This window comes from Naegleria fowleri (assembly GCF_008403515.1).
Source record: "Naegleria fowleri strain ATCC 30894 chromosome Unknown tig17, whole genome shotgun sequence".
Taxonomy (NCBI): domain Eukaryota; phylum Heterolobosea; class Eutetramitea; order Acrasida; family Naegleriidae; genus Naegleria; species Naegleria fowleri.
Genome location: NW_025407949.1, coordinates 168,678 through 190,245, shown reverse-complemented (window position 1 = coordinate 190,245; position 21,568 = coordinate 168,678). Strand labels below are relative to the sequence as shown.

At 36.8% G+C, this 21,568-nt stretch overlaps 9 protein-coding genes across 9 annotated transcripts; 5 read left to right on the top strand and 4 right to left on the bottom strand.

Moving 5' to 3' along the window:
* Position 1: 1 nt before the first annotated feature.
* Positions 2-4,561, bottom strand: FDP41_013135 (uncharacterized protein; the record flags this gene model as incomplete). Its single annotated transcript, XM_044703732.1, has 1 exon — positions 2-4,561. One exon carries the CDS (start codon positions 4,559-4,561, stop codon positions 2-4), a length of 4,560 nt encoding a protein of 1,519 aa, XP_044565365.1.
* A 69-nt stretch (positions 4,562-4,630) lies between these two features.
* FDP41_013134 (uncharacterized protein) lies at positions 4,631-6,937 on the top strand (the record flags this gene model as incomplete). The annotated part of the gene is made up of 1 exon (XM_044703731.1): positions 4,631-6,937. The coding sequence occupies one exon, from the start codon at positions 4,631-4,633 to the stop codon at positions 6,935-6,937; it is 2,307 nt and encodes a 768-aa protein (XP_044565364.1).
* Positions 6,938-7,158: 221 nt separating this feature from the next.
* On the top strand, positions 7,159-7,995 carry FDP41_013133 (uncharacterized protein; the record flags this gene model as incomplete). Its single annotated transcript, XM_044703730.1, has 1 exon — positions 7,159-7,995. The coding sequence occupies one exon, from the start codon at positions 7,159-7,161 to the stop codon at positions 7,993-7,995; it is 837 nt and encodes a 278-aa protein (XP_044565363.1).
* Positions 7,996-8,140: 145 nt separating this feature from the next.
* FDP41_013132 (uncharacterized protein) lies at positions 8,141-8,455 on the bottom strand (the record flags this gene model as incomplete). Its single annotated transcript, XM_044703729.1, has 1 exon — positions 8,141-8,455. The coding sequence occupies one exon, from the start codon at positions 8,453-8,455 to the stop codon at positions 8,141-8,143; it is 315 nt and encodes a 104-aa protein (XP_044565362.1).
* A 143-nt stretch (positions 8,456-8,598) lies between these two features.
* FDP41_013131 (uncharacterized protein) lies at positions 8,599-11,085 on the bottom strand (the record flags this gene model as incomplete). The annotated part of the gene is made up of 1 exon (XM_044703728.1): positions 8,599-11,085. One exon carries the CDS (start codon positions 11,083-11,085, stop codon positions 8,599-8,601), a length of 2,487 nt encoding a protein of 828 aa, XP_044565361.1.
* A 408-nt stretch (positions 11,086-11,493) lies between these two features.
* Positions 11,494-11,883, top strand: FDP41_013130 (uncharacterized protein; the record flags this gene model as incomplete). The annotated part of the gene is made up of 1 exon (XM_044703727.1): positions 11,494-11,883. One exon carries the CDS (start codon positions 11,494-11,496, stop codon positions 11,881-11,883), a length of 390 nt encoding a protein of 129 aa, XP_044565360.1.
* Positions 11,884-12,139: 256 nt separating this feature from the next.
* Positions 12,140-13,111, top strand: FDP41_013129 (uncharacterized protein; the record flags this gene model as incomplete). The annotated part of the gene is made up of 1 exon (XM_044703725.1): positions 12,140-13,111. One exon carries the CDS (start codon positions 12,140-12,142, stop codon positions 13,109-13,111), a length of 972 nt encoding a protein of 323 aa, XP_044565359.1.
* A 69-nt stretch (positions 13,112-13,180) lies between these two features.
* On the top strand, positions 13,181-15,272 carry FDP41_013128 (uncharacterized protein; the record flags this gene model as incomplete). The annotated part of the gene is made up of 2 exons (XM_044703724.1): positions 13,181-13,875; positions 13,940-15,272. 2 exons carry the CDS (start codon positions 13,181-13,183, stop codon positions 15,270-15,272), a joined length of 2,028 nt encoding a protein of 675 aa, XP_044565358.1.
* A 77-nt stretch (positions 15,273-15,349) lies between these two features.
* On the bottom strand, positions 15,350-21,557 carry FDP41_013127 (uncharacterized protein; the record flags this gene model as incomplete). Its single annotated transcript, XM_044703723.1, has 8 exons — positions 15,350-18,626; positions 18,695-18,894; positions 18,946-19,425; positions 19,477-20,406; positions 20,455-20,844; positions 20,925-21,029; positions 21,147-21,278; positions 21,408-21,557. The coding sequence occupies 8 exons, from the start codon at positions 21,555-21,557 to the stop codon at positions 15,350-15,352; spliced, it is 5,664 nt and encodes a 1,887-aa protein (XP_044565357.1).
* Positions 21,558-21,568: the final 11 nt, after the last annotated feature.

Genomic DNA, 21,568 nt, shown 5'->3' with positions numbered 1-21,568 from the left:
TTTATTTTAATTTATTTAACATGTCAATAAGCTCAGCAATATTCTCAAAAGCAATCACCAAGCTAGAGGCAGCCGAGCGTCCTACACCCGACGTGTTGTGATTGTTTGATGATGTATTGTGCTTTCTGTTCAGCAAAATACTTGAATCATTGAGAGAAATATTGAGAGAGCTTGAGTTGAGAGCGGAAGAGTTGAGGTGATTCTGTGCAGTCTTCATAGATTTCTTCTCGGTGGTGTATTTTCTTTCCATCAAACGAGATACACTTGTACATCGTTTCAAGAGATGGTCTTTGACACTCTTCAATCGCTTTGGATCTGCCTTCTTGATGAGAGTGATTGCTCTCATGAAAATCTCTTCCTTTTCTCTGTAAATTTGTGCCTGATCAAATAAAATGTCAAAATATTCATTCTTCTCATGAACCAAACAATTCAAATACTTGATTCGAGTCAAATGAAGTAAAATATCCAAGATGTGAATCAATAAATCCATATGTGGTTTCGATCGGTTCAACATCTTAATAAAAGTGTATAGTATTGGAACAGCACCATTCGTCACCAAACTTTCACAACAATTGTCACTCCATTTCGTTGTCGTTGCCAAGCTTGCACAAGCACTCATCACTTGATTCACAGAATTTGATTTCAATAAAACTTCCAATGCCTTCTGAGTTCGATTTTTGAGTTTCTTTCGTTCATCGATATTCTCTGTCAAGTGTTGAATTCGTTGTCGAATGATATTCACTTGAACAGCATTTGATTTTCTCACCATAAAACCTCTAAACACTTTTTGAATGGTAGTTGCAGCAGAATGCATGGTAGAAGAAATGCGCTTAATATGATTGAAGAATCGATTGGACAAGTAACTTCTCACCAATGCTTGATAGTTCAACAGAGCTTGACGTTCTTGTTTCAATTTCTTCCTCTCGAGATATCCTCTAATGATTGATTGAGAAATTGAAACATCATACTTGTCATCTTCAATAGATTCTTGTTTTAAATAAGCTCTTGCTAATGATTGCATGGTAGTAATACATTCTTGTTGCTTGTCCTTGCGTTTTCTTTCGAGATATCCTCTGATGAGAGATTGAAATTTCACAATTTCAAAAACTTCAAAAGTAAATGAATATCGAGAAAGTACTCCTTTCATAATGGCTTGACTTAGAGTGATATCATACAAATCATCTAACATGGATTCTCTGCAACCCTTGCCTCTGAGACTTGCTTGAAGTGAAAGAATACTTTCAAATGCAAGTTTGGCCTTTCGCTGCTCTGTGTGACCTCTTATTGAGCTTTGGAGTGAAGTGATGGATGAAATGTTTTCACAACATGCTTTTCGTTGTGTGAAACCTCGAATCGCGGATTGAATATTCATCACAGCACTGATACTTTCGTATTTTTGTTGTTGTGCAGAATAACTTCGAATGCTGGATTGAATCATTTTCATCATTTCAACAAATCGCGAGTAATGTTTTCTTAGAATGCAATCTCTCATGGATCTCTGAACCATGGAAACAGATTCCATACTTGTGTCTCGGCTCTTTCGAACAAGACGACCTCTAATTAAAGCTTGCAGAGAGATCAGGTTTTGAATAGATTCCAACTTGTTTCGTCTTGCTACATGTCCTTGAGAAATAGCTTGGAAAATAAATGCTCTATATTGATCAATCAAACAGTCGCACTCATTGAAGAATCTTCTAATAAGCGATTGCATGGTTGTCGTTTGCTTAATCGATGCATCGAGAATCATTTCATGACGTCTTCTTCGAATAAGAGATTGCATCGAGACTACTCTGCTCTCTCCAACTCGTTCTTCTTCTCTTGCCAAGAGTCCTCTCACAAGTGCTTGTTGAGTGTTAATTCGTTCCTTCTCTTTGTGATACTTTCTTCTTTCAAGAACTCTTCTTGATAGAGCTTGGATGGTTGTAATGTCTTGCTTCATATTCTTGAAAGTGTTTTGTGCCTTCTTCTGTCTCATGACTGATTGAATTTCTGTAATTGCTTGAAGAGAATGTGTAAATTGTGATCGACAAAGTGAACCTTTCACAAGTGCTTGATGAAGGATGACATTCTCATCATAATTCTCAATAGAGTCATTCACATACTTTTCAAACGCCTCCATCTCTAACATGTTATTGTATTCAAGCACTTCAGCATAATCTAAATAAAATTGTTTTCTTGTCAAGAATGCTCTAATGACTGCTTGACACATGACTAAATCATACTTGTCATCCAAATGACTTTCTCTCGTCAAAAACATTCTCATCAATGCTTGAATTGAAAGGGCAGATTGTGTACATTCAAATTTGCTTCTCTGTGTTAGGAATGATCGAAATACAGCTTGTTGAACAATGGTTCTCGTCTTTTCTTTTTTAAGAGCTCTTCTAGCAAGATAACCTCTTGCCATACCTTGCAAACGAGAAGTGAGTTCCATCAGAACTCGTTGCTTTCGTTCTTCTCTCATTCGTTCAAGTTTACTTATCTCCAACAAAGCTCTCACTCGAGCTTCCACAATGAGTGAACTTTCTCTCAATACTTGTAATCTTCGTTTCCAATACACAGTGAGCATCCAATTTTGAATGACCACCAATGCTTTAGTTCGAACCACTTGTTCCTTCTGTTGATACAATGTATTGAAAAGATGTCCAATTTTACAAACCATCTCATGCTCATTGTATTCCTTGTCAGAAATCTCAGGCCTAGTTTTAAGTTTGGTTGGTGAAAAGGATGCACTCCAACAACCATTTTCAGAATATTGATAATGATGAAGATAGTCACGCTCTTCATCTTTTGGTAGAATTTCTGAGAGTGGAAGAGGTGATGGTAAACGATATTGATTACTGATCAATGCAAAGACCAATTCTTCTTCTGTTTTCAATGCTAGAGATGAAAAATTCCACACCTTGTACTTGGAAGGTAAGTTTTCATACTTTTCAAGAACTGCATGAACCCATTGAAGTAACATGGCCACACGAATGTCCTTATATCCTTGAATGAGAGATATTTGATGAATACCAATTCCAAAGTTCTTCAACTCGTGAACCAATTGAGGCATGCCTACTGGGAGTGCTCGTTCCAACTCTCGTTGTCTTTCGAGAATCTTTTGAATTTCGGATCGAGCTGTACTTTGAATGATTCGTTTTTGAGTTGTCGAAGCCATATTATCTTTGAGTGAGGAAGAATTCTTGTTTTGAGTGACGACTGTGAGTGTCTTGGAATGATTCAACATGGTTTGATTTTCTCGTTTCATCTTTTCAGGTTTGGTAATTTTTGAAGATGCTCTCAGAGGTGGTACACTACTACCCATTTGGGTTCGTTGCTCTAACACCGAAGTTCTATGAATGAGTGATTGTTGTGTCCTTCGTGTCAATAATGATGGTTGAGAAGTGCCAGTTGTTGCTGAGCTCGTTGTGGAATGGCTTGTTGCTGAATTACAACTCGTGGACATGCTTGTCATTGAGGAAGTGTTGGTAGAAGCTGTATGAATTGGAACGATCGGAATATTGGAGAGTATGGATTGATCGGTCGATGCAAGACCATTTTGAGGAGGAAGAATCGCTGAAATATTACAAGTGGACATGTTAAAAGTATCATCATTCACACTCGACTTGATTCCCTTGACCATTCGAGAAGAGTTGGTCAAAGTAGTCACACGTGAAGGTTTCCTAGATGTTCCTGTGTTCACTCTACTCTCAGGTATTGCTTCACCAATTAAATTCACACAAAATCTAAAACGAGTATTCCATAAAAAGATTAATTGACCATTCACTTTCCCGAGTTGTGAAGGTGTCCACTGAATGGAAATGACAAAATCATCACACAGAGGAGGAATTCGATAAACTACTTCTCGCAATGTGAATCCATATTGAACAGGAAGTTTCTCTACTGCAATTTCTTGTTCCTTAGAGGTTGGATTTGCCACAAACAATTGAGAAACACAAACACTGTTCATTTTCACCTTACCAAAATCGAGAAAAACTTTGTTTGCGAATTGTTTGAGAACGAGTGTGGGTCTATGATGATTATGCAATGATGATGATTCGGTCATAGGGTTCATCATGTTATTAGGGTGATGATGGACATGGTTCGTGGAGAGTGGATTAGATAATGGTGGAATTCCATTGCTACTTAGGGGAGCCTTTGAACATGTTGTTGTTTTGAGAGAATCCACAATTGCGGACGTTGAATGAACACTTGTATTCAGTTCATTCATGTTGCTGATAGAGGATATATTTTCTTTATCCGTGATGATGAAGGAATTGGGAGAGATGGATGATCTGGAATCCAATAACAAGCTACGATCGGCACTTCTCTCGACAATGTATTGCTTATTGAACAAGGAGGCTCTATGATGATTGGAGGAAGTAGTATTAGGTTTCATAATGACGGTCATTCCAGAAGAGTTAAAACTCGTATTGAGTGAAAAAGAAGTGGGAGCTGTGGCGGTTGTGGTGCCGTGTGGTTGTTGCATGGGAAGGGGTGTGGCATTTGGCAACATTTGTTGTGAATGCTGGAAAGATGAAGCCATGAACGATGAGGTGTTATGGTTGATTCGTGGTTCCATTTTTTTTGATTTTGAAAATGGTGCAACGGCTTGTGATTTGAAAATTTGGCGCGAACCATTTGGAAAAAAATGAGCGCGCATCGAACTTCAGGTCAGGAAAATGATGGCGAACAAAACTACCGTAAAGCCTTCTTTCAACCAAGCTCACGAATGAAATTTGAATCGTATATGACGAATTCTTTTGATGATGAGAATGAAGATGAGTATGAACAACGAGAATATTCGGAGGAACAAGAACAGGATGATGTTGAACCATCGGGTGAATACGAATCAGATCGTGATGGCGAATATTCTGATGATTATGAAAATAATAATAATTACAACAGTAACAAATATCAATACGAAGAATACGAATTGGATGAAGAAGATGAGAGGCTGTTAAGAGAAGAGATGGGAGGTTATTCAGAGCATGATGGAGTGGATGCACATCCTGAAAAAGAGGACAGTAACACCCTCACTGAGCAAGAACAAAGTTTTTCGGAAGAGGAGCTCATTTCAAAAGTTTCAGAGATAAATAAGTTAGCGTTAAGGATTGATATTATTAAGCGATCACTCGATGAATCGGAAGAATCAAGAGAGCAAATCGAAATGCTGAAATCAGAAATGGAAAATATTATTGCTACCGTTTGCCAAATTGTAAAAGTAGAAAGACAGGTCAACCAATATGTCAATAACGAAACTACATTTTCATCATCAATAATACCTTTAGTGAGGGTATTGAAAGAAGATATTCGCAAGCACTTCCATTCCCAGCAAAATTACTCTAAACCAATAGTTGAACTTGAAACTTCTCATACTCAACTCGAAGAAAATTATGATCACAAAGACCAGAATATGGATCAAGAGGAGTCGCCACAAGAAGAAGAAAACGGCTTCATCTCTGATGAGGGTGAAGACCCTGAAGAAGAAGAATATCAACCGACGATTGATCCAGAAGATTTGGACGGAAGTGACGATTGTGCAAACATTCTTAACCTGAATTTTCAGGAACTGAGCTACTTGGAAAATTTACAAGAGCTATGCATCAAAAAAAGCTTTAACCTTATTGAGGAGAGAGGAAAACGAGAGAAAGCTCTTCTAAACTATCATTTATGTGAGCTGTCTTACAAGGAGACTTTCAGACAAGAAGCGTTATCACTAGTTCAGCAGCTCATTCGAAATTACGAAAATGAACTGGACCAACTAAACAAGAACTGTGAACAGTTAAAATCAGAGGCAAAAGAAATCATTCATAATACAAAAAGACCATACAGAAATCAGAAAATTTCCACTCCACAAAAGCTAAAGATTGAGAAAATCGAGCCTCTCGATACGTCTTCAATTATAACGCCGAGATCAACAAAAGAACCTAGGATACTGACGCCGTCCCAGGTTAAAGAAATCCAAGAAAATAAGGCACTTCAAAATATGTATAATAGACTAGAGGCAAGTTTGTCACGAACGCCCAAAGTGGACAAAGAGAAGGAGTCCACAAAAGCGCCAAACCAAACCAAACAGGTGAACCTTACTTCGATTCATGACCCAATCGAGTCCAGCGATTTAAAGCCAAAGAAGTTGCGGTCTGTGTCTCCAGAAACTGCAAGAAAATTAGCAGCAGAGAGGTTAAAAGAGAAAAAGCAGCGTGAGAAAGAACAAAAAGAAAAGGAACAGCAGGAGAGAGCAGAGAAAATTAAAAAGCTTGAGGAAATATGTCAAAAACAGCAAGCATTAATTTTAAGAGAACAAAAGTCTGCAAACACAAAAAAGTATCTCGAAGAAATCCTTTCCTTTGATTCAGATGAAGAGGAGCAAATGAAACAAATTGAAGAAATTGAGAAGAGAAAACAAGAGGAAGAAAAAATCAATGAAGCAAGGAAGAAGGCAATTCTTCGAGCAAAAGAGAAAAAGAAGAAAGAGCTAGAAAGAGAGAAAGAATTAGAAGAGGAAAGAAAAAGGAAAGAGGCAGAAAAATGGAGGAAACGCGACGAAGCTCTTGCTGCATTCAAACTTAAACAAGAGATGGAAAAGGAAAAGGGAGTTCATAAAGAGGTAGCAGTAATGGAAGCGACTGATACACAACAACCCACTGTAGCTGCCGATCGGTCAAAATCCAAATCGACCATTCCTCCCTCAGCGACCACAAGCACACACTTGAAAAAGCCAACTGTGACAACCAAAGAAGAAAAGAAAAAGAAAACCTCAGCACCCTCCTCATCCACCCATTCCCATCTTAATCAAAACAACACCAAACGAAAAACAACCACCTCTTCAAATGCCGTTCCAACAAGTCCTCTTCTCGAAGGTCTCGATGAAGGAGGTGAAATGGACTTTCTTCAATTCTCTCCACCTCCTCCCATGTTTTCGAGCAAAGCGACAACACAAGTGAACAAAAAGTGAAACGCAAGTTCAATCAAGAATTAAAAAAAAAATACGTAAAAGAATTCATCATTGCGGATCATCCTCGTAGTGACTCTTCCGAATGAACATCTAGGAATCTTAGAGCCTAAATCATTATCATCATTGATCTTAGTATTATCAATAACAACGAACAAATTGCTCTCATCTCAATTAATTTGGAACATAACATTTTTCATCATCAATAATAATTATCAAAGCAAATGAGCACGGGTTATCGTGATTTCGGATCAAAACCTGGATCCGGAGGTGTACAAAGTGCCATCCTCTCCAATGTAGAACGAAGAGAACGACAAACACAACTTGCACTTGAAAATATTGATTTAGAAAAGGATCCATATATTATGAAAAACCATCTCGGAAAGTATGAATGTAAATTATGTTTAACGCTGCACAATACCATCGGAAATTATATGGCCCACACACAAGGAAGAAGACATAAATATAATCTACACAAAAGAATTGCTAAAGAACAAAAAGACTCAAATCTCTCAAAAACTACCACACAACAACAACCAATTTTCAAGAAAACACTAAAAATTGGTAGACCTGGATATACCGTATCAAAGAAGATTAATCCAGAAACAAAGCAAAAGTCTCTCGTTTTCATGATACATTATCCAGAAATTGAGAAGGAAATTCAACCTAGATATCGTATTATGAGTGCTTACGAACAAAAGAAAGATCCACCCAATCCAAAATATCAATATTTGGTGTTTGCAGCAGATCCCTATGAAACAATTGCATTCAAAATACCAAACAAGCCAATTGATCGAAGTGAAGGAAAGTTTATTACAGATTGGGACAAGGAAAAGTTTACATTTACACTCAAGTTACACTTTCAGAAAGAAGAAAAAGTACTGCCTCCTCCACCACCAAATGTCACAATTTCATCAGTGGCAACAGCTGGCAAGATGATTCCTCCACCTCCACCACCTAATGCTCCAACTGGCCTCGGAAGCAGAAAGCCAATGATTCCTCCACCTCCTCTGAATGCTTCAAAAGTGATTCCTCCACCTCCACCAGGAATGCGAAAATAATAAATTATTGTACATCAACGCAAAGAAATTTCAGCAGTTTTCACTAGTCGTCCCTGAGGGAAGGATTTGTCCATACTTTTCCGTGGTTGTTGTGGTAATGCTAATTTTTTAATCACCTCTTTTACTGCCGAATAATTAACAATAATTATTTCTTCTTGGAAACGTTTTGTTTAAAGCTGTGAAATGAAGATGTAAGTGAATCAAGCTCCGAGTTGATCGTTTCAATTTCCTTTTCAATTTTCTCTTTTTCTTGTTGCTTTTCTTGGATCACGTCGGAAGCTTTTTGCAGAAAGAATATATTGCTTTTTTGGGCGTAGAGAGTTTTCTCATCACCTTTGATTTCATAATCTAGGAGAGTTTCCAAAGTGAATAATTTATTTTCCAGTTCTTGTTGCTTTTGTTGCAAGTCAGGCATTCGAATCCAATTATCAATATTCCGATAGAAGGTTTCTTCAGACATTTTTTTCTGCGATTTGCTTCATTAGAACTTGCTCAACAATCCAGAGAGTTACGTTTTAGCTAGAGAAGATCGTCGTCACAGCTTCCATAAAGTTAAAGAGGAATCTATAATTTAATACAAATATTCTTGAGAAATATAACAGATCATTGTTTCATGTAGAACCTTTGTTTCGAATCTCCTTCTCGTTTTTCTTTCACAACAACTTCCTTAATCTTTTTATGAATTCTGTTTTTCGATAGATCTGGATATTTCTCAGCCATGGCCTTCACAATGTCGGTTTGCGAGGAGCTTGTTGCTAACACATTTTTGAAATGAGTAAGAACATCCTCTGCCCATACATCTTCCTTTTTAGGTGATGTCAAATCCAAGGACTTGTCACCTTTTTTCTTTGGTGATGTCATGATAGTGTCACTCGAATTGTTTGTTGTCGTGGTCGAGTCTCCTTCTTTTACCTTCTTTTCATTTTGGGTTTTGTTATGATCTGGCACCCACCAGTAAACATGATTACAATGTAGTTCAGAAATATCAAATGTGAAATCTTCATCCACTACAAACGAACACTCCTTAAGTTGATTTGAATATTCATAGATTGGATCCAAGTCAGACAATTTCTTCTTCTTTTTTGAGATGTCTGCAGTCTCGATATGCTCAATCTTACCATCTTCATATTCTATTATATCATCGGCACAAATGGTGTTGTATCCCATGCTTTCATCTTCGTCGTCAAAGTCCATTTCATCGCTTTCTTCATCGTCCTCTCCTTCAAGAGTTTCTCCATCAACAGGATCTAATTCACCAAGAACAAGCTCTTCACCCTCGTCTTCCATTATGTCCTCATCGTCTTCCTCAGGATAAGTCACAGATGGATCTTTGACGAAGGGTTTTCTGCCTGTCACAACTTTGGATACAAGACCTTCCTCTGTCTTTTTCATCACTTGAGTTTTACCATAAAAAGAGAAACATTTGAGAGCATTACGTTTTGGCTTCTTTTTGTCAGAGACACGTTCTTTCATCTCAGAGAGAACAGTCTTGATAGAAAGAGAATGGTTTTGGGCCGCCATTACAGAATCAATTTCTTCCAAAGATGTGACACGTTGAGTTCTACAGACAGGAGCAGATACAACCTGATCTTGTTGTAAAATCTTGCACTTTTGTGTGAAAAGTGTGATACTCTTACACTTTACGGCTGGTGCAGAATTCTTCTTTGGTGAGGTTAAAAGAGAGGATGAGGCATTGGATTGATCCTTCTTTGTTGGCTTCTTTGTGCTTGCCTTTTCGAGTTTTGCTTTCAACTTGTTCAGTTTTGTAATTTCCTTAATTTTAGCATCGACAGCTTTTTTGAAATTGCCTCTCATTTGCTTGGCAAGAGTGGTGGCATCCTTCGCATTGGATCCAAGTTTGCTTGTCAATGTAGAGAGTTTTCTTGCTTCCCAAACATTCATGTCACAAATATCTTTCACACCGTATGACTTTCGTTCCATATGAAGGTTAATAGCATTCTTGAATGCATCCATGGTTGGAAGTGAATCCTCAGTTATGGGTGTAGAGGCATAGCTCTTCTTGTTTGCTATTTTGACCCAAGTACTTCGAATATCATTGATGAGATCGTCCATTTCGAGCATTGAGCCTTGACAATATCCAACAAGCAAATTAATATAAGTGAGCTTGACAGGAAATACATTCTTGTTGCTCTGGAACTCCTTGTTCCATGTACAAAATTCAATAAATTTCTTCAAATATTTTCGAATCTTGTCATCTTTTCTAATCTTTTTAGAGTCTTCTAATGATGGTTTCAATTGTTTAATCTCTTGTTCCAATTGTTGAATGGCTTGTTGACATTCTTCAACAGTGGTAGGAGTTTTTGAAGTGGTTGAATCTGTTGTGCTACTTGCAGTGGTAGCTGTCGCATTGGCAGAGGACACTGATGTAGTAGTGGTATTTGCTGAGTTTAGGATTGCATCTTTTTTCTTCTTTTTCTTTTTTGGAGACACAGATGGGACATTCTCATGTTGAGATAAAACAGGAGGAATGTTTTCCTTTGTACATTCATTTTCTTCTTCATCGCTCGACAATTCAATCATCTTTCTCTTCTTTGAATCTTGTTGTTCAGAGCAAGAGGGAGTCTGTGCAGATTTGGAAGAAATTGATGAGCCTATTGTTAGGAGAGGATTCAATGCGGATGGTTGTTCACCATGAATAGTATCACCATGACTTGAGAGTAGATCATTGCTGGTTGCAGGATGATGGGTTAAAGACTCATCCTCCATCATCATCATCACGGAAGAAGAAGGCACAGGATTTGTTTCTTGACTCGAGGACGAGGATATTGAGATGGTATCCATCATTAGGATTGGATTGGAGTTATTTAAAACATTGGAAGATGAAACCAATACGGAAGAAGAAGTAGAAGTAGAAGCTTGTTCGGAGAGTGATGAAGACTTTTTGAAGAATTGCATAATATTGTTGTTGTTGTTACTCTTCACAGCCTTCAATGGTGGTCCGTACGACGATTTGGAGGGGAGTTGTTGTTGTTGTGAGGATCGTGTGGTGGATTGGGTCTTCTTCTTGGCTGCCGGTGAATTGGGAGTATAGTTCACAAAGACAATGGCTGATGATTCGTTGGCAGACATTTTCATCGATTTTTTTTTTAAAAATTGTGTAACGTTCAAAAATTTGAATCATGAGATGGCGCCAATTGTCTTTTAACGACAGGACATGAAGTCATTACGTAATGCTAATCCTTGTGTAATGTTGTTCTTCTTAAAAAAGCTTTTATCAGTTTTGGGAATCGATCATGGGTTTTTAAGTCTGTTCTTTTTCACATTCACCTGTTGTTATCTTTATCATATTTCCTTTTATATTTTGTTCATTCTCAAAACCAGCGTCGGCTTCTACTAAATCAAAAAACAGAGAATTTCCAAATTCATACTTACTTTCAAAACCTATAAATCTAACCTCACGATCATTGTCCAGTATTCTCATCAAATTCAACAATAACAAAAAATTACCTTGCCATTCAAACACTCTCCAATTTCAACATGCAATCTTTCAAATACGCTCTTTGTGCCTTATTGGTGTTCTGTCTCACAATCTCCTTCACAAAGGCTCAAATTTCCAACATGTACAATGGTGCCTATGGTTATCAAGGTGGTGCATCCAACAATTATGGTGTTGCTGGTGGTAACTACAACAATTATGGACAGAATACCATGGCCTACAGTAATCAAGTAGCAGCAACCAATTATCAACCTTATGCTGCTTATGGATCATATTACAGAGGTCCAACTGCTTATAGTAGCAATTATGGCAATTCATACTCCATGCCATTCTATGGAGGATTCGGTGGCTTCCCATGTTTTGGATTCAACGCAATGCCATTCTATGGATTTGGATATGCTGGAATGTGGGGTCGAGGATTGTGGTGTTAATCAATCGCGAACATGATGATCCACCACAACTTGTGGTGAGTGAGAATTGAGGAGTGATGGTGATTGACAAAGAATAATACTATTTTCACTTGGACATGAGACCTCAAAGAGATCAATACTATTGAGTACTTACCTCTGATGCATCACATTGAGCTAGATGGTGTGATTCCAATCTTGATGCATTCTTTTATATTCTGTGAGTTTCTTCTTCATTCAGCAATAAAATGTGAAAACTGTTGTGAAAAGTTCAAAAAAAATGTTTCTCAAACGAAAGCAGTTAAAACCTTCTTCCATTCTTCATCCACAAGAAGAGGATGAAAATGACCATTCGGAAGAAGTCATAGAGGATGAACAAGAAGAAAATAATGAAGAGGAAGAAGAAGAAGAGGATTTTGAAGCGGAATTATATAATGATGCTGAACAAGAGGATCCGAACGATCAAGAGAGCAGCGATGTCTCGGAGCCTTCGGAGGATGAAGAGGATGAAAAAACTCTATCATTTGCTGAAAGATTGGCTCTAAGTAAATTGAAAGAAAATAACAATCATCATAACAAACGAAATAACAATCGAAATTCATCATCAAATTTGTTGAACTCTTCGGAAGATGAGGAACAACAATTCAAGAGAAGAAAACGAAGAGAAAAAATCACAAAAGATCCTCCAGTGATAGAGAAAAAGAATAAGAATGCTCCAAAGGAAGTGAGTGCAAAAATCAAACCAACTACAATTCCTGATATTGCTTCACGATTGGGATTTGTGAAAAAGAAGAGTCATGATCCTAGATTTGACCCTAAAGCATCAAGTAATATTGATCATCAAAGTTTTAAACAGTTTGCACGAAACTATGCACATGTGTTTGAGAAATTGAAAGATGACATTGAAGAATTAAAGGAACAGTTGAGAGACAAGACTCTCTCACACGAAGAAAAACTTGAAATTCAAAGAGAAATTTCCAAATTACAAACACGCCACAAAAAGATTGAATCACAACAAGCAGCCTCAGAAATTAGAGATCAATTCTATCAAAGAGAAAAGAAATTAATTGCAGAGAAAGGAAAGAAAGCATTCTTCTTAAAAGACTCGGATGTGAAAAAGATTCTCAAGCAACGAAAAATGGATTCTCTCAAAAAGTCAGGCAAGATGAACAAGTATCTTAAAAAGAGCAAACGAAAGGATAAGAGTAAGGTTTCTTCTCTCATGCCCACCCAACGTGCTTCTCATGAATAATATTATTATTTCATCATATATTCAGAAATTAACAGTGGTTTTTTGGTTTTTGAAAACGCGCGAAAAAAAATGCCCATACTCCAAATCATCCTCTCATCATCGTCGGGTGATGAAGATGATGATTGCAGCAGTGATGATGTCTTGAGTCACTCTCGGAATCAATATAAAATTAACAACAAACAAAATAATGGAAGAAAAGAAAGTAGAATGTCCGGTAATGGTAATGATGCAACAACAAATAAAGGAACAAGGTCTAAGATTAAATTAAGAAATTCCAAACAAAAGGATTTGGAAGAGTTTTTCAATAAGAATGATAGGAATAATGCTAGTCCTGTGGTTGATGAAATTTCTCAACCACTATTTATGAAATCAGTGAATTCTGTTGGTAATGATAAAAACTCACATTTGGAAAGCCAACCTTCATCTTCACAACTTCATTTTGGAACGAATGCAAACGGTAATAGATTTCTTATTGATTTTCAAAAGGAAAGAATTGATTCTGATGATGAACACGAACTGTCATCAATTCCTCTCGATGAAGATTATGCAAATAGCTCAAATAGTACGATAACGATGAAATTATCGGACAGGAAATACCTGACCATTACTCGTGAATGCATTGAAAGTGGACATTCTGATTTTATTGTGGATACTGATAGTGGAATGATTACTTTGAATGCATACTATCTCAAGAATCACAAATGTCAACAACACGATGATCAAATTAGACACAGAACAGATGATCAAATCGAGAGAGACATGAAGTTAAAAAGAAGTCCAACCATAACATATGGGTAATGCTGAAGAGTGGATCAACACTATTCGTAGAAGAGACTCAAAAAAAGACGCCTTATTGAAGCCACCCATCAAGATTGGCTCTCGAGTTTATGGACACCGAGATGATGTTTTCAAAACTTATGAATCGAGATTGGAATGCTCAAAGCGAGGTTCTCACACTCCAACACAACCAGGAATTAGCGGCCATTTCGGAGTCCCTGCAGATTCGATTGTAGCAATGGCTATGGGTGGATATGGTGACGAAGATTATGGAGATGTTTTCATTTATACAGGACAAGGAGGAACAGATTATGAGGATCAAACGCTCAACAAATATAACATTAGTTTAGTTGAAAGTTTGAAAAGAAAGGTTCCTGTGCGCCGTATTCGTAGCTATCAATTAGATTCTGCCTATGCTCCAGCAAAAGGTTATCGATATGATGGATTATATTGGGTGACTGATTATTGGAGAGAACCTCAACGACTGAAAAGTGGATATTTCGGAGCTCTAGTTTACCGATATCGAATGATTCGATTGGATGGCCAGCCACCAATGAGTAAGGTCAAATGTCCTCACTTCACACCTAAAAATCACTACAGACCATCTCGTGGGGAATATATTCTTACACAAGAATATATTAAAACTGGACGAAGGAATTGGGATAGAGATTTAGCACGATTTATTTATGCAGGTATTACATCTGGTGCATGGGGGAATGCATTCACCATGACAAAAGTATTAGCCTTCAATATTGACCTTCTTTTAGCTGTTGAAGGTTGTAATGGACTACCATATCCTGCTCTCAAAGATATGAACAACCCTATAACAAATACTTCTCATCAACAATCAGAAGATGAAACTCTAGTTCATTCTCCTCAATGGAGAGCTCATGTCAACTTTTCTCCTCTCCCAATAATCCCTCACAAAGTCGGTGAGAAAGAAATTGATGATACCTTGGGCCTGGAGAAAGTGTATAATATTGTAGGAGTCCCCATATCCACACAGCATTATCAGTCAAATTTGGAGTTTGTGTTTACAAAGGAGACAAAAAAATATGACATTGAAAAACAACCAACGCTCACGTACATGTGTAAAAAACAAAAACGCCCCACACAACAACATTTAGCGTACGCATTGAATGAGAACGGATTAATATCCACGAGTAGTTTTTACACCTGCATGAGCCAAGCATCTGTTGCCAATTATTTATCAATGCCTCAAAGTATGAAATATGATTTGGAAGATGTTGAACAATATTTGCTTGATGAACGACAATTCTACAAGAATAGTATCAAAAAAAGCAATCAGGAAAACCTAAAACAACTACATTCTCGAAAAATGAATAATTTTTCCAGACTAAGAACAGCCCTAAATAACTTGTAAATACTCTCGCCAGAACTACCTTAATTTATTCCTTAATTATCTAGAACTAAGTTGTCATAAATTAACTTGTGGATTTATTAAACTTGTAATTCCTTCATAAATTTGATGAGTTCCCTCAGTTGGTCTCCATACTTGATGAAGAACCAGCTCTTCAGAGGCTTATCGAGCTTTTTATGGAGGCTGAATAGTTTGTTGAGCTCTTCTTTCAATTCCTTGACTTGCGACTGTTTTTGTGGGTCTCCTTCACTCAAAAATTCATAAATTAAAATATGTGTGATCGCCACATGCAATGCTTCATACATGGTTCCAATGACTACTCGAGACACCAAAAATCTGCTCTTCAACATAGTTTCTTGCTCTCTACCTACTCGTTCAGTGGCTGTACAACTATAGGATGGGGAGAGCGTCGTTGGTGTAATTGCACCCGATTCTAACGCTGTGACTTTTGCTTCGTCTGTGTATTTACGAGAGGGGATATACTCAAGAGCGTCCACACAACTTTCAATGCATTTAAAAACGTCACGAATATTGGGGCTATGAGATTGCATGGAAAGAACATAGATTGGATCTACAGGCATTTCAATTCCATCATCTTTAGGAAGTACTGTAAGACAACGAACCGAAGCCAATATACTTTGCAAAGTTCCATACACCGTCAAATCAATTTGTGTATTCCAGTTCAACATTTCTCTTCCTTGATACAGATTTTTGATGGCTTCTATCGTAGAACTAGTGAAAGGAGACTCTTCTGGATTCGGCATGTATGCATTTTCAGCATTTTTGTGTAAGTCACGGAGTAAATTTCTAGTCTTGAGTGTTGAATGTTGACTTTGCAAATATTCTTCTCTGTAATGTTTGTCGGCTTCGTAGAGCTTTCTTTCATGTGCAGTGATTGGTGTCACTTTTCCAAGGACAGAGTGAAAATGTTTCACAGCATCAATACATTTCAACATGGCAATCAAGGAAGCGTCAATCAAGTACACTAATTGTGGTAGTAACTTCAATCGAGACAATGCGTTTACAAGCATACTGATCAGTTCAACTTCTTCAATAATTGCAAAAGTGAGAGGTCTCTTATCCCATAGTTCATTCAAACCAAGAATTAGTCGGTTTCGATGAGCATTACAGAAATCAAATACTTGATAGAAAAAGTATTGAGCTTGTCCAGAGCTTTCATCAAACATCAATGCAGATCCAGTCATATATCTTTGTGGATGATTTGCAAAGTCAAAGCTATTCAAGAGAGATGTCACAATTTTCAAACTATATTTCCAAGCAGTGTGCCACCAAGTGCGTTCTCCTTCATAATATGTTTGTCCTGCATATTTTCCTGAGCCTGTACTTAGAATGGAACAATTAGTGAGCCGAGGAATAAAATTGTTGACTACCATTAAGGTGCTTCCTGCTTGAGTGGATGAAAGGGCCAACAATAAATTCAAGATATTGAGAGTGTATTTTGAGTGATGCTCGTTCACACCATCAAAATTGGAAAGACAGTCTGCGAGTTCCCTACAAATATAATTACCTTGCTCCGAATCAAATATGTTCTCCACACAAATGGATAAAATAGAGAGAGCAAGATTTGTACAATCGTCATACTTGTCAAATGTTTTAACGATGTGGAATAAGGTTGGCATTATGGATGTAAAATTTCTAATACCAACATTGGAACCTAAATCAACGTAATACATTAATAAACATCCTAATATCTCTTTGGATACTGTTAACTTATTTCTTTGCACTTGACCAATAAGTAAGTCTGTTAATTTTCTTATAGCATCATCACTGTGATCATCTTTAGGCTCAATACTGTACGAAGGAGGAAATAGAACAATATACTTGTGAATAAAGGTCTCGAGCATGGAAGCAACCTCTGTATGGAATGTTGTGACAAGTTTGTCCAATATGATTGGTAGAGGTAAATAAATTTCAGAAGCCATGTGTATGGCGCTGGTACTACTTTCATGGAAGTTGCTTTTTTCTTTCACTTTTAAGCCATCAAGCAACAATCCAATGTTGGATTGAAAATAGTCTTCATTAGGGTGGTCCTTTGCAAGAAGTGGAGATTCAAACCTAACTGAAAAGAGAGCATTCATAGATCTCAAAAGTGAAATGTAAGCTTCCTCTTGTGCAATACTAGCATTCAAAATAGAGAGTGATATTACTAATTCGTTGCTAATATCATGTTCCCATCTTTTAAGTCTATCTGTATTGTAAAGCATATCAGTTTTGGTGTTTCTATCTTGGATGTAATCTGATAACCGAATTGATCGGCCTAGCCTCTTGATTTCATTCTTTAGCATTTCGTCAATATTAAAAATTTGTCGTCTGTTCTGGTTTGTAAATTCAATGATACGTTCAATACTCTTCTTAAGTATTTGTTGTATTTTAGAGTTCTTTTCAAAGAGTGGAGCTTGTACTTGATTGAAAGCGACATCTTCATCGTTCTTGAGAATCATCATGTTGTACATGTCCACAGCAAATATTGACAAAACTGATGTCACTGAGCGCACCACATCTATGTCCGATAAAGAAGTAGCATTTGTGAAAAAGCTTAGAACTTTAACCATGTCCTTCCAAAAATTGACTTGATTTCGTAAAATTTTGGTAATTCTGGATCTGCTTTCTCCACTTTGGAATATAGATTGTATGACTCCAATAGCGCTTCTCACAACAGCTGGCTTACTCTGTTTCAGATCAATATTCCTGATAATATCCATAATTGTTTCTATACAGCCTCCTGGAGGTAAGGTTAGTTCATCATCCTCTTCCACTTTTTTCTTGATGTGAGGTGGAGAGCTATTCACAAACAGCTCTCCTAATCCTCTTTGAATTTCTACAGTGACAGAAATTAAATCAAATATAGCAATTTTCAATTCATCAGGTTCGCTTCTGCTTCGCAAAGTATCAAGGCATCTACCAACAAGAGATGTGGAATGGCTTCCTAAATATCCAACCAGCGATGGAGGTCTTGAATTGTAATCTTCGGTAAGTTGTGCAATCAGAGTGATCACTTTGCAAGCCAGAACTCTAACTTCTGAGGTATAATGGCGAGGGTCTGTGAATTCAAAAATGGAAGTAATAAGTGGAATTTGCTGTTTTCCTAAAAGCTTAGAGAACAGAACATCTTCGAAAGTGCTTATGGGATTGCTTGCTTTAGTAATTTGTCTAAATCTCAGCAGAGAATCCAATAATGTTAAGGACTCTTTGATGAGCGCTTGAACGGTGACGGCCTCTTCTGTTTTTTCATGTCGTGTAACATTTTCAAGGAAAGCTCCACCTAAACCGACCAACAAAAATAAAACTTGATAAAGACTACTATCATGCAAGAACGCGCTTAGAAGTTGTCTTCCACTAATGAAAGAGAAAAAATAACAAAAAACTGTCAATCGAGAGATAGGCAAGCTGTAGCTAATACATACCCTGTGCTGACTCTTGAATCTTCTGTTTTATGTTCCATCCATATTGAATCTTCTGCAATTTGATTAAATATTTGAAGACATTTTAAAGCAATGAGCCATCTTTCCTCAAGCTTTTGGTAGCGCCATGAGTCATGAAGAGAGAATATGCTGGAGCAAATAAATGGAAGTATGTCCATTATAGTAGTCATAGGTCCTGGATGCTGTAGTAATAGAAAGGATGTTTCACAATACTTATTTAGGCAAGTACTTACATTTTTAGAGAGTTCTAAGATGGTATCGAGTAGACTTAAGGTAGCACCATATCTTCCATTCATGCATTCTTCTCTCAGTATGTTGGAGAAGTGATATTTTTGAATTAAATGATACACTTGTGATGCTGTTTCAACTGGAGCAACCGTTGCTATTGCGTTTAAGCAATTACAACATGAAATCAATATCTCTGTAGGAATACTACCAATTGGAAAATTTGAAAAGTACTTGATTATTCTTGATAACAATTGAACTATTCCTTTTTTCTCAGATCTGTGGGTATACATTTGTTTTGATATCAATAATTCAATAATATACTTGTCCAGTTTTTCCACACTAACTCCTCTATAGTATATCAATTTATGAAGCAGATTCAGAAAATGATGAACCATGCTTCTCACATCTTTTGTTTGGATAGAAATTGAATTTTGAAGGACCTCAACAATTTGGCAAAGTAATACTTTCCAAATATAGCTCGAGAACTTTATGGACCATAGAATAAACCCAAAACTAAAAAACTTAGAGAAACCTACCTGAAACGTTACCAAACACGTTTCTGCTGTTTGATTTACCACTAGACAAGGAATTCCTGAAGGAATAATGATATTGGTAATACTGTCCTTATAGCTCGTAATCGTCTGTAGGGGTGTTTCTTTTGTTTCCCAATCGTTAGGATTTGATTGATCGATACCACAGAGTGTTTTAAGCTCAGAATGAGTCATTTCTACGCAATATGTTTCTTGTGATTCCATAATATTCAACACTTTTAACGTAGATGAATGATCATTGCACATGAGAGTTAAAAGTCGAAGAATCTCCTTCTTTGCAGGAAAGACCAATTTGAAGTAATTTAGCAGGTCCTTGTATGGCTGCTGTTCAATTCCATAATCTGATAAATCTTGTGCCAACTGATTTTCTCGTATCATGGTAGATTTTGTTTGAATGGCTGCCTCTGTTACCGAGAAAATTTGCTCGATCAGAGAAAAAGGAACCTTGTGAAATTTGAATAAGAAATAAACGCTTTCAACACCAGTTTTGATGACACTTCTGTAACCTTCATAGTTTGCATCGTGTCCATGGAACGCATAATCATCCTTGTCAAACATTCGCCTAATGAATTCCAATCCTTCAAATTTGATACCTGTTTGAATTAAATGATAGATATCATTCAAAGGAACGTTATTTGGTGTGAGTTGAAGATAAGATGCCCATAATAACCGCAGAGCAGCACAATGAGGATCATTTCCAATCTCTTGTCGTATCTCATCCGTAAGCTTTGAAATAATATTCTCTGGCAATCTATTTTGATAATCTTTTCCTTTGTTGATGCATTCCACAATATTTCCTGTATCCAAAATTTCCACTATAACAAGAAAGGAAAGACAAACAATTCTTCTAATGATTTGAAAACCTTTTGTCGAAATATTTTCCAAGTTTCTATGAATATTACCAAAATCACGACCCTAAAAACATGTTAAATTATTCCAAACATCATCCAACAATATACATACAATATAATGTTCGTTGAAAAATTTAGGAAATCTTTTTGTATCGCACCTATATCGATACTCATAATAAATCATAAATAAAACATTCAGAGCAGCAGCTTGCTCATTCAATTTTTGTTCAATCAATTCTATTCGTCTTTTCGTAACCTCTATTTCACTTAGTGATTGTAATTTTAAATTTTTTAAATGTTGTTCGATATTTGACACATCTCGAATCCATTCTTGGACAGACCCTTCGATATCTTGGCTTAACAACCATGTAACAACGTTATGGCAGGCTTTCTTTCCAATATCATCAGCATCTTCTTCCTCATCGTAGTTTGAATCGATACGAAATATTGTTGAAATACACTCCAGCAGGAGTAATCTTTCCGAATAATAGAAATTGGTTATCTATATTATGTGGAGATTATGTTGAGAAACATGGTAAAAGATGAGAATAAAATCAGTGTTGCTGATGAAAATCTCCTTACCTTGTCAACAACAAGGGGATCCCTAGCATCCAAAACCAGATGATCATGCGCTTCGCACAGTAGAAAATCCTCAAGTATTCTGTAACAACTTTTTTGATTTAAATTCTGTAAATATGAAAGTGGTCATCGATGAATTAATATTTCAATGTGATATGTGATGATGTTGTTCCGAATACAAGCGTCATTAATATTGTTATATTATTCGCAATATGAGATACATACAGTTCGTTTGGATAATTCGTTTACCAACTCTTTTTGCTTGGCGTAGAGTTTAACATCCTCTTTTGGCTCTCGATTTTCAAAACATTTCATGCCTTCTTTTAAAGCAGGTTTTATAGCATCTAATACTTCCACCTAATAAATAGATCAAAACAGGTATATGTTTATCATCGTAATATTATTATTAATTTCAAAAAAGTGTTACGATTAAAATTCAAAATAATCACGAAATCAAGCTTGGCTCTCATCATGCCATAAACATACCCATGGAAAATTAGAAGGCGGAGAGGACAATGCTTCGTGCAAAATAGCAAACGACCGAGTGTAATACTCTCGTAACTCGGCAACTTCATTTGCTTGAGTATTATTATTGTGGCTGCTTCTTGAACCAACATCTTTGGTCGACGAGAGCATTTTGTTTTTTC